This window comes from Panthera onca, chromosome B4 (genome assembly GCF_046562875.1).
Source record: "Panthera onca isolate mPanOnc1 chromosome B4, mPanOnc1 haplotype 2, whole genome shotgun sequence".
Lineage (NCBI taxonomy): Eukaryota > Metazoa > Chordata > Mammalia > Carnivora > Felidae > Panthera > Panthera onca.
In genome coordinates, this window is record NC_138345.1 from 56,931,846 (window position 1) to 56,944,884 (window position 13,039).

At 33.7% G+C, this 13,039-nt stretch overlaps 1 protein-coding gene across 18 annotated transcripts in view; it reads right to left on the reverse strand.

The window, feature by feature from the left end:
* Positions 1-13,039, reverse strand: part of SOX5 (SRY-box transcription factor 5) — a 1,011,771-nt gene that overhangs the window by 307,403 nt on the left and 691,329 nt on the right. For 13 of the 18 annotated variants that reach the window (XM_060659511.3, XM_060659513.3, XM_060659529.3 and 10 more), the window contains one exon: positions 2,275-2,491. In XM_060659511.3, coding sequence (XP_060515494.1) covers positions 2,275-2,491 — 217 coding nt within the window. The remainder of the gene's footprint in view (positions 1-2,274; positions 2,492-13,039) is intronic. The other 5 variants (XM_081796129.1, XM_060659541.3, XM_060659508.3 and 2 more) reach the window with 1 other exon arrangement.

The following is a 13,039-nucleotide window of genomic DNA, read 5'->3' on the forward strand; positions in this document are numbered from 1 at the left end:
TTCTCCAATAAAAGAAACCAGGGCTTCTTTGAGAAATGGCTGATTCCAGAACCAGGGCATGTAATACCCAAATGAGTCTGCAGCACCTTACAGTTCCAGAAAGTCAAGACGTGCTCAAGAAAAAAAAAAAAAAAAAAAACTACCCACAATCACCGTGATATGTCAACGTGACACAGCGGTCAATAGAAAGAGTTTCCAATGGCCAAAGCTGAAACAAGTTGAGCAACAAAATAAAGTAGAATTGGATTATAAGTGCAAGTATAAAATATCCATGCTGTCCATACTTAGATAAATAAATGATTGAATGAATAAATGATGAAGAAAAGATAAATCTCTCATGCAGAAGAATTCCAAATTAATTATTACTGTACTCTAAAGAGGGGGAACACAACTCCCTACTCTTTAAATGTGGGTTGCACACAGCATCTCTCTTCCAAAGACTAGGGTATGGAAAGGGGGCAGGAAGGGTAGCTTTATAGTGGAAACACCCGACAAACACTGTTTATCAGCCAGGTGATCAAGGTCAACATCAAATTCATAAATCAAATAGAGAGTAAGTACCTTTGATATTATGTGACAAAAATGGTACTTTACCTTATGACCTTCCTCCCCAAACATATAACCCTAGTTCAATCAAGAGAAAACCACCAGACACTTTGAATAGAGGGATATTCTACATTCTACCTGCACAGTATTCCTCAAAACTTTCAAGGTTATCAAAAACAAAAACAGTCTGAGAAACTGTCACTGCCAAAGGGAACCCAGGGAGACATGACAAATGAATGTAACATGTTATCCTTGATGACATCCTAGAACAGATAAAGCATACTGGTGAAAACTAATAAAATACGAAGAAATTGTGGACTCTAGTTAATGATAATGTATCACAACCTAAAAGATACAAAATAATTTTAAAAGCATAAAATTGATTGTGCAAAACGAACAGAACATGTGAAACTAAAGATTAAAGAGAAATGCATCATAAGGATAAGAGTTGTTATATCAGAAAGCTACTAATGTAAGCAATTTTTATGTTCCTTTTAATTTTTATGTGTTTTTAAACACTTCTTAAATAAGAAGATAGTATTTTTAATATCAAGAAAAATTCCATCACATTAAAAAAATTGTCTAGGTCTTCCTCAAAACCCCATTTTTATCTCCACATGGATGAAAGCCAAAAGTCTTTGGCTGACTAGATTATCTCTAAAACTCTTTCCAACTGTAAGATCATGTGAATTACATAAATTATAACTAAAATCCATGTCCCAGCTATGCATCTGGTAGGAACCCAGAAATATTTAATTACCATATGACTCCCAAATATACTGGTTAACATACATTTTGTGCCATATATACTCATAATTTGCCAGTGTCCTAACAACAGACTAGAAATGAGCCCAACTCAGTGTTACAGAGTATAAATGCAGTATATTTTTGGTGTAAAATATGTCTTTTTATGTCACTATTTTTTGTTTGTTTTAAATTTCCATCTGACTCTTAAGTAGAAGGCATGCTCTTGTGTGCAATGTGGCATCCGTGCTTAGGAAGAATACAGGTTTAAATAGGAGTTAGTGAACATCTAGAACATAAAGGGTGACTATCAGTTATACATAAACTGTGTAATTGGCATCGGTTGTTCTATTTGTTTGTTTGCTTGAATTTTACTTCATGTGCATATCACCCATTGGCTACTACCAGTAACTATTAAAGAGATTTAGAAGATGAAATCTTAAAAGAAAGGCATCATGGAAGCTGAACAAAATGGGAACTTCAGCATAGCTAACAGAGAATAATCAATGATTTTAAAATATACAATAGGCCTAAACCATATTAATCTTGGAACAGACTGAACTAAGGTAATATAAGATGCATTCATGAATAAAGATTATAAAATTTAATAAAGTTGTGAAATGGCCTTGGGGACAAAAACTGGAGATGAACAAACCAGCCTGCAGATATTTGGGGTTGTAGGCGGTGCCTATTCCGGGCTCCGCTCTCACATTCTATTCTTGAATCTTTAAGTTTTACTAAACCACAATTTACCCATGTGTGAAAGTAAGGAAGACATCATAACAGAAATTAATGATTTAAAACACTGGGACAAACTGAAATATTTCTGGAAAAAATATCTATCCATCTTCATAGCATTAGGTTTCCATTTCGTATAATTTAACTTTGAGTATAAGTTAAAAAAAAAAAAAACAAACAGAACTAGAAGTTAAAACCCAACTCTTAAAATCAGGAGATGGCAGCAACTTTGCTTTCTCTGCTAACCTTTACCTTCTGGCTCATTTTTGATGAGCTCTTCCATTTTCCTCTGCTTCAAGGTGTCAACAACGTCAGCTAAGCTGCCTTTGCGCCGTTCGGGAGTTCCCAGGGCCGTGCTCGACAAGGACTCACCACTCTGCCTCCCACCTTCTTCTGCTTTCTGAGGTGAGGTAGATGAGTTGTGTGGGGCAAATGAAGACATAACTTTATTGCCATCAACTTCCTGAAAGAGAAAGCAAAGGAAAAAAATTTTAATTCTGGAAGCTTTATTTGTTTTTTAATTGGTTAGGTGGCTTATTTAGCTAAAGCATGAAAAAGCAAAACTTCATTCTGCAAGACTAAAAGAAAGAAAGAAATTTTAAAAAAAAGAATGCATTAACTTTACAGGCTCATACAGTGTGAGTCAAAGATCAATTCACAGAAGAAATAAAAATATGGAGATTCTCTGCCTTAAGACTGAAAACAAATGGGAAAAAAAGCCTTACACAAAGCCTGTATTGATTACATGTATTTTCCTGCTTTGAAAGTCTTAGATTTTCCTATGAACATCAAATGCACAAGTCATCTGTCCTAAACATCCTCATGATATTGCAATATTTAAATAAGTAACATCATGCACTTCAAATTTCATTTTAAATATCTGCCTCTTCTTGATGGTGCTCCTAATTAAAGTAGGGTCCTTTTTTAGTTCTCCACCTCCCTCTCATGCTTTTGAGAAAGCATCAGCCACACAGGTTATTTTGACATCAGATAGGAATACTGAAAGTTTATTTCTGCCTATGCCAAAGATGTTTCCAATTCTATTTGTTACTGCAAGCATTGTTTCTGTCAATATTCTTCTCTATTTTGCACTGTAAGCCTCACATGTCCTACAAAAGAAAGGTTCTTGCAATCTTTCCCTGTTCATATTTGTGTATGTGTATGAAAAGAATTTATTCTATAATTCTAAAATTTGAAAACATATTTGATGTTCTTTTTATCCTTATTTTCCCCATAATTTCTTATCCAACTGTAGCCATCTACCTAATATTTGTGGTATATTTTGTATAAAGGTACTAAATTGATTTTTCATACATGTGCAAGAGGAGTGTTATTGAAATGATAAAGAAAAATTAATTTTCATACTTAAAGGTTTCCCTTTTATAATCTCTTACTTCCATAATCCTTTAACTTCCCACAAAGCAGATTTCTTAAAAAACTTGTATCCTAAGATCTTTGAGGAAGTTAGTCTCTCTCTAAGTACAGTTCTTAATTCTAGAGTATTAAAAGTTTCCATTAAAACATATTTGAAAGGCATCTGGGTGGCTCAGTCAGTTAAGTGTCCAGACTCTTGACTGCAGCTCAGGTCATGATCTCTGGGTCATGGGATTGAGCCCCACATTGGAATCTGTGCTGAGCACTGAGCCTGCTTGAGATTCTCTCTCTCTCTTTCTCTCTCTCTCTCTCTCTCTGCCTCCTCCCCACTCTCTGTTTCTCTTTCTAAAATAAAAATAAAAAAAATAGAAATATATTTGAATGTACACACATCAAATATTCAGAATAATAGATTATATTCTTGTTTATACATTTCTTCTGTAAGACATGTTAATAGGATCCCTTGATCCCAGAACAGTGACAAATCACACTGATTTGATATCTAATGTTTTTAAGGTTAATTCTAACATATTTGACTAGTTAAAAAATATACTAAAATATTTGTCATTTTAACTTCTAAAAGCAGATTAAAATAGAGATGTCAATACAAATATAATCATAGTATGTTCATATGACTTTTTGTTAAAGGATAATAATACAAGGCATTAGCTACGGTGTAAGCATCAGTGTGTTGAGGGAGACTAGGCAATGTGGAGAAAGTAAAAGTAAGAAATGTGTGCAAACAGAATCTTCAAAATTATAATTCTACACCCAAAATGGTTTCTATTTCTTATAAACATTACAGAATATGCAGAAAACATTACTATGTCTTAAATGAATATTCCATAGATAATACTTTCATATATGAATCTTAGCTTATAATGTACTTGGATTTGGAAATCAATATGCACAATGTAATAATTACAAGCCCCTTCGGGCTAAGTGAAGGTACACTTCTAGAATTATTTATTTAAAACTCACACATAAATACAAGCAAATCCATAAACACACACACACACACACACACACACACACACACACACACACCTGACAAAAGCAATCACAAATCCATTCAGTAAACTAAGGAATGTTTTTATGAATGGTCCATAACACACATTAGTTCAGTTTCATCATCAAATCAGAATATAGCAAAATCTCTGTATTCATTTTCCACAGATCTTTCTTCTCATTTATTTCCAGGGTCAAAGCAGAATAACCCCAATATTAGCCTCACTTTGAACATTTCTATTCTATACACATTATATGATATGATATATCACATTATGTGATGACAAACGTAACAAACAAGAATTTGGCAGCTGCACTTCATTGCCCATAATTGAAAACTACAAATATCTTTCTATAGAATCTTTAGTAGAGGGAAAGACAACCAAATTATATACAATCACATCGATTAAGGTATCAGAAAATATTCCAAACTAAAGTAAAACAAAATAACATCCCATTTTGCATGTCTCTAATTTTTTACACCTTGCAAAGCAGGGCATATTTAAAGAGGTTACCATCATTTCACAAGTATTCTAAACTCAGTTACTACAACAGTATTAAAAGTTAATTATCAAGGCTAGCTCATGAACAAATATCTTCTCATCTGGCTATTTCACCTGTCTGATTACATTTCAGCCTCTAGCACTGTTAATCCCTTTAACAGTTTTATGTGGTTACCAGATATTGTAGGGTGGGACTCCACTGTTCATTTGCATGGTGAATAGCTTGATAAAGAGTGCTGGCACTCTTCAGTCAAGAAAGTCCTATAATTGTCCATTTCCTCCCTGGGATTACATTTACTGTACCTAAAGTAATGACTGCATTTTCCTCTTCACTTTGCTGGCAGGCGAACATCCAGAGTCTACTAACAGAAGTGTTCATGGTCCAGACCAGCAATATATATTTCAGCAAATTTTTGTGAGTGCTAAAGGCAAGCTTCAATATTTTGCAGTAGAGCTCTCAGAACTGCGAGGCAGGATTTCTAAAGTCTAATGATAAAAGAGGGTTCTAAACTTTTAGAACAAAGTTGATAATCTTTGTTACACTTGAACACGCTTTACCTAATCCTGCCTCCTTTGTCACTGTTGCAACCATGAGACAAAGGAAGGGATATGCTTACTGTATCTATCTTTATTTAAATAAATTTTTAAAAAATGCATTCTTAAACTGAGTGCAGCCACTCTGGAAAATAGCATGGAGACTCTGCAAAAAGTTAGCAACATCTTACGACCCAGCAACTACACTACTAGGTATTTACCCAAAGGATACAAAAATACAGATTCAAAGAGGCACATGCACCCTGATGTTTATAGGAGCATTATCAGCAATAGCCAAATTACGGAAAGAACCCAAATGCCCATTGGCCAATGAATGGATAAAAATGTGGTATACAGACACAATGGAATATTACCGAGCCATTAAAAAGAATGAATTTTTTTTAATATTAAATATAACTGATTGTCAAGTTGTTTTCCATACAATACCCAGTGCTCATCCCAACAGGTGCCCTCCTCAATGCCCATCACCCACTTTCCCCTCTCCCTTATCCCCCATCAACCTTCAGTTTGCTCTCAGTATTTAAGTCTCTTACGGCTTGCCTCCCTCCCTCTCTGTAACTTTTTTTCCCCTTCCCCTCCCCCATGGTCTTCTGTTAAGTTTCTCAAGATCCACATATGAATAAAAACTTATGGTATCTTTCTCTTCCTGACTTATTTCACTTAGCACAATACCCTCCAGTTCCATCCATGTTGCTGCAAACGGCCAGATTTCATTCTTTCTCATTGTTAAGTAGTATTCCATTGTATATATAAACCAGTCACACACTCTGCTCACTGAGTCAGCCAGGTGCTCCTTAATATGTATGGGCATCACTAGCATCCTTTCTAGTACAACAAAGTTTTTAATTTAGGAAAAAAAAACACAGCACAGAAAGTTTCGACTATCTTTAACTAGATTCTCATTAGTGCAAGTTCATGATTTTTGGTATTTCATAGAGGTAGCATAAAATGAACTACAGAGACCTAGAGAAAGTATGAACAAGCTTTAACATGGTCATGTTTTTCTGGTAATGTGCTGTTTTTGTAAATATCAACAGGGCAAGGCAAAACAAAATTTGAAAAATTTCTTCAAAGCCGTATTACTTAGGTTAAATGGGTAAAGGTGGGCAAAAGTACAAATGTTCAGTTATAAAATAAATTAAGTCCTGGGGGTGTCATGTGCAGCATGGTGATTGCAGCTAATAATATTGTTTGTGTATTTGAAACCTGCTAAGAAAGTAGATCTAGACCATTCTCATCACAAGAAAAAAATGGTTATGTGTAGTGATGGATGTTAACGAGACTTATTGTCATCATTGCACATAATACGTAAATATTGAATCATTACATTGTGCACCTAAAATGAATAAAATATTTTGTCAATTATATCTCAATTTAAAAAGCTACATTATTTGGTCATTCCTTAAATTCTTTTAAAAACAGGTGAAAAGATATGTTATCACAAATGTCTATTTTGAAACTAAATTGCACTAATCGCACCTGCTCTGTCAAGTTGGGAGATGCCACATTCACTCTAGTACTAGAAAACAGTATCTGATTATTGTGTAAATATGCAATTAATTTTAAAGCTTTATTGGTTATGGTAGTTTTTCATTAAAGTTCTTAATGATGCCCTGAATTGATTATCCTTTCGGGTTATAGATCTCTTGATGATAGCTGGAGATGCTCTCCCAAACACACATGCACATGCAAACAGGCAGACACACACTCATGCAATTGCACACACAATTACACATACAGTGTTAGAGAGTTAATTTTCTACTTTCATAGTTCCAAATGTGAATTGTCTCCATAAAATCCCCTAGAAACTCTTGTAAATCACAGATTTCAGGACAAGAAGCTTTGACCTAAATGTGTATCTTCCCAGAATCATACTCTAAACTCATCAATACATATAATTAGATGATTTTAACGTGACCAGTTAATACTTGCAAAAAAGAGCCTCAAACTATAGATTTCATTGATATTTTATTCAGATAAATTTAGCTAAAGATATATATGCTAATAAATGAAACTTTTACTGTTCCTAAGATAAGCATCTAGAAGGAAATTAGTATTTTAATTATACTTTAAAGAATAATAAACACCTCGAAGAAAAGAATGCATTACTAATGGCAATCTTGGGCTTCTTAACTCAGCGATCACCTTGGGATAACATGCACGTGAATTCAAAATGGAAGGCAGAACAAATTGCTAACTTTTATAAATGAATATTTCCAGTTTTAAAAAGCATACTAGTTCAGTTTCAACTATGAATTTTCCTGAAGACAGAATGTAAACATAATGAAGGATACACTGAGGCAAAAACCAACACTTAAAAAAGCTCAACAGAGAACACTAAGAGTCTTTCTTTGGTGAACATGATCAAATTCAGTATTCTGGGAACAGGATATGGTCAGTTCCTGAGACCTATAAAACAAAAGTAAGCACTTATAGTAAGATCTCTGAAGGGTGTCTGTTATACTTGTGATTACTACTGGTGTTAAAGCTATCCAATTTAAAATCTTTTCTAAACTTTTGCTTTACAAAAAAAAAAAAAAAAAAAAAAAAAAAAGCTGCCTGATGTGTATTTAAGTCCAGTGGTTCACAGAATAAAACCTGACAGAAACACTTTTGTTTGGGCCTATTTTCATAGTTACCTAGACACAGACCTCATCAGGACTTGTCACCTTTCTATACTAGAAAAAGCCACCAATAATACTTTTGTAAAATTACTGAATTTGAAAAACAAACTTTACCAAGTTTTATAAGATCAACAATTCTTAAAGTTTGAATCAGTATAACATAGACCAATCGAGATTCCAGATATTAGATGAATAGTTCATAAATCTATCTAGTGACCAACAAGTGATACATATGCTTCTTTTTTTAAGTTCCCTAGGGGTTTCTGACCATACGATGCTAGTCTTGGAAGAATCCAAAGTCAGTTTTTAAGGGCTACTTATATTTATTATTTCAACATCTTATGAGATATTGAAATTCCCTGAAAATTAGTACTCTCAGTCCTTAAAAATCATTAAATCTTCACAATTTTAAAAATAGGGAGAAATTCTAAAATACTAAAATATGTACTACATCTTTTTGCTCTATAATCCATGGAGAAAGTTCTACATTCCATATACTGATTAGTTCTAATTTTTAAAGAATATTACAGAAACCTTAGAAGTTCATCTGTCTCTGTAATACAGACACAACCCACTCCTGGGGCTGATCTAATATTTTAAATAGTGACAGACCTCATCAAGTTTAAGTGAAAGATTATTATTTTATAAAAATGGCTCCATTATATTTCAAATATAGGATCTAGTCCATATTTCAAAATTTTTTATGTGTTTTGGACAGTGCAAACAGAAGAAGTGAAAGCTGTTTGATGTTTCTTCAAAGTCTAAAAATATCGAATCTTTTAAAGATTCCTTCCCTGTGCAATAGGATGGAAATTCAACAAAAGTCTAACTTGGTTTTTCTTTTTTTGCCAAGCACGGAGATGAAATGTTAGCTTAGGCTCATATTTAATTATTGATCAGAAAACTAAATAAACATTTAAAAGCACATTTTATCTTAAAATGCATTCACATGGGGCTAAATAATACAAGACAGGTAATTTGTATAGATACGGTTCTCAGATGGTGGTCTGCTCAACCAATATGACTGGCATCACCTGAGGGTACTTTATACATTTTTCTCGGGACTTACCCCAGACTTTCTGAATCAGAAACTCAGAGGGTGAAGCCCAACTATGTGATTTAACAAGGTTTCCAGGGGAGACCGATACTCAGTAAGCCTGAAAACTACTGGTAGAGGAAAAAAAACTAAGAGTTAGAGAGGCAAAGGGGGAGATGACTAAAACCTGCAGTGGTCACAATGCATCACAAAAATGATGGAATTTAATGGGTTTCAGAAGAGAGCTGAATGGTAACATATCGCGGTGGGGGGGGGGAAGTGATGGGGTGGAGGGTAAGAATGGCCAATATATGTTGGAGGGAAATGATGTTGACTTAGTTTTTTAACAGTCATTTTGGCACATGTTGAAACAAGCTTCTGTTTGCTGATTTCCTGGAAAATCTGAGATTTATGTCAAAATTGCATTGTGGAAATGGATGGTTTTAAGAAATGTACTAAAATGTGGTTTGAATTTATTAATAGTTTAATATGATTTATAATATAAAAATAACATAATAATAGTAGGTTTCCTTTGTTGTTTTTTAAACCAATATCATATATGCCATCTAATTTAATTCCAGTGAGTGAAACAGAAATTTAAGGGCAAATTTTCTGACTCAGTAAGAGACTGTACAGATAGGAAAAACAGTTTTGGAAAGTATCTTCATCTGAGAGTAGATGTTACACGGGCAGAAGTTTCTAATGGTTGCTTTTTAAAAACTCCTTCAGAATCACACTTACTAAGAATCTCAGAAATGCTGCATTCAAGAATAAACTGTATGTTTTCATGTGCTCTCAAAACCACTTAATAAGCAAAAGTGGCATTTAGAGTATTCTAATACATTAACTAATAGAACCTGTAAAAACAAAGAACATTTTGTGCTGTGACAGTCTCATTATCTTCCTGAGGATTATTTCTGTGCTGTGTCTTACTTGTGTTTAAACAATCTAGCAAATACATTTTAAGACATTTGATGATCTCTTCCCTGAGGGCTCAAAGGTCAACCATAACATGTTTCTAAATAAAAATTAGGTTACATGTCAAAACACTTTCTTTAACACTAGAATTGTAAATTATATAATACTATTTTAAGAAATAAAGAAAAAAAACCACATTTATTGTAACCAGCCACTAATTGCATATAATAATTCATCTATCATTTTCCTAAGAAGCCTCCAGAGCAACCTTACAATAGTTGTTAATAAACTTGACTAAATGCCTATTCACTCTGAGTCTGGAGGAAGAAATGAAATGTGAGGAATTCTTCAAATAGTGATCTGTTTAGGAAATGGCGAGCAATGGACACAGTTTCTTACAAAGAGCAGACCCCCAGTAAAATTAATAAGCTAAGTGTTTGCTAACATCATTTATAATTGGGAACTGACTACATATTCAGTGATATGTGAAATAAACCGTGATCCTCCATGCAGTATAACATGATGTCAGCAAAGCAGTAGAAAGCACTGGTTAAGCAAACCAGAGTCAGGAGTCAAGAAGTTTGAGTTCAAATCCAGGCTCTGTCATTTATTAACTATACAACCTTTGGCAAGTTACCTTAACTCTCCAAACCTCAGTTTCCAAATCTATGAAAGGGGATAATTAATGATAAGTAATTCATATGTACTATTATGCAGTATCATTGATCTCTAGAATTTAACAGTAATGAGAATGCTTACTAAAAAATAAATATTATTTCATTCACTCAATTTTCTCTTTCATCCATGTAACATAAATGTTTTGAATGCTAACTTGTAAGGCAGTTAATGATGGCATCTAAGCACAGAGAATCAAGCCAATAGCTTTGGTTCAAATCCTAGTTCCACCATTAACCAGCTGTGTGACCCTCGATAAGTTATTTAATCTTGCTGTGCCTCAGTTTCCTCATCTATAAAATGGGGATTATACTAGTATCTACCTCAATGAGTTGTTAGTGGACTATGAGTTACAAAATAACGAGTTATAGGAGTTAGGAGACTACATGAGTTAATACAGGTATTACAAATCATAAAACTCATAAAAATGGTAACTGGGAAATGACAAGAGCTATATATTTGTTAAATTAAGCTCTAAGCATTATATTAGGATATAACCATGAACAAAACACATAATATATAAAAATAAATATAGAAAAAGCCAGTCTCTTTACTAGGAAAGTGGAGAAGATATTAACAAGAGACAAACCCCTTTCCCCACCTACCCCACCAAAAAAAAAAAAAAAAAAAGTATTTTTGCACATTTATGTAACTTCATAGTTCTTTCTGCTAAAATAAAACTGCATTCATGGAACCAATTTTTTAAAGATTAATTTAGGGGCACCCGGGTGGCTCAGTCGGTTGAATGCCCAACCCTTTGGTTTCTGCTCAGGTCATGATCTCACAGTTAATGAGATCAAGCCTGTCTATAGCTCTGGGCTAACAGCGTGGAGCCTGCTTGAGATTCTCTCTTGGTTGCTCTCTGCCCATCCCCTGCTTGCACGTGCACACATGAGCATGCTCTCTCTTTCTCTCTCTCTCTCTCTCAAAATAAATAAATAAAAATTTTTAAAAAGATTAATTTAAACTTTTTTAAGGTGGACCATTTTTTAAAGATAAGCTAATACAAACTTTATCTTAAGGAAAAAAAAAAGAGTCCACAAACTGTCATGTGACACATGTGACATTAGTGTGCTTTTTATCTCTTGTTGCCATTATCATGCCACTCAATCTTCACATTTCACAGTTTCCTGGTTCTCCACAAAGTGATAACTCAGAGAAATGATCAAGGAAAGAATGTTCAATCACTCCTCATTATGAAATAAAACTTTTTAAAGTCAAAGTCTGAAAAGAATTACAGTAATGATTTTTCATAAATACATGACACCAATTATGCCATATTTCTACTTTTCGTTCATATTTCTTTCTTCTTGTAAAATAGACATATCAAGATTTTTTTTTTTCTTCACAAGAACATTGGCACCGCTAGATTCTCTTGCAAACAAACCTTTTAGTTCCCTTACGCTATAAATACAAAATGGCAACAAAGGTAATATGAGGAAGGAAAGATTACAAGCTAACTCTCCACTTTTCCTATTATCCTCTCTCCTCTAGTACTTGAACAGAGTCCCTTTACCAGTATGTCTCCTCACTAGATCACACTGATTTCATAGCCAAAAATCAGTTCATTCTGTTATGTCATTAGACTAATCCCATCTTCCTATTAAAAACAAAAACAAAAACAAAAAAACAAAAAGAAAAGCTAAAGGCCTATTTTTCTATACTAATTAAGACTCTCAATAGAGCACTATGATCACAGCAAAAGTAACACTTTTTCTTCGAAAGGGACCTTTAGCAGGATTTGACCTTATGCAATGATTTGAGATTAAAGAGCACAGCTTCAGTTCTCATTCCAAAATAAAGATAAGGCATTAAGCAGTCTACATACTCTTATAAAATTCCCACGCTGGCCCAACTATTTCTTCATAATATAAAACATAATTTCCTGAGCCTGTTTTAGTGCTCATATAAAGGCTGTGTTGTAGCACAGACAATCCCTGAGATACTGGCATTCCTTATGTAAAATACTGGGTTCTCTGCAAAGATTGTTTTCACACAATTTATAGGAGTAATGCTATATATAATTTTAGTCATTTTAGTCTGATACTTGTGAAAACTTGTAAAAACATTTCTAAACTATTAGGCATTTTCCTGACCAAATATACAAAACCTTTTAAAATTCACTAATGTTTTCAGTGAAATTATAGCTACTACTCCTGGAGTTCTTAAAGACACTGTTCTGAAAGTTTTATGGACATAATTTTACGATTCTCAGAGAAATCCCATGCAGACTGTTATTCCTATTTAACAGATGAGGAAATTAAGCTCTGATGGATAATTCACCCAACGTAATAGTAGGGAATAGTAAATTGAAGAAT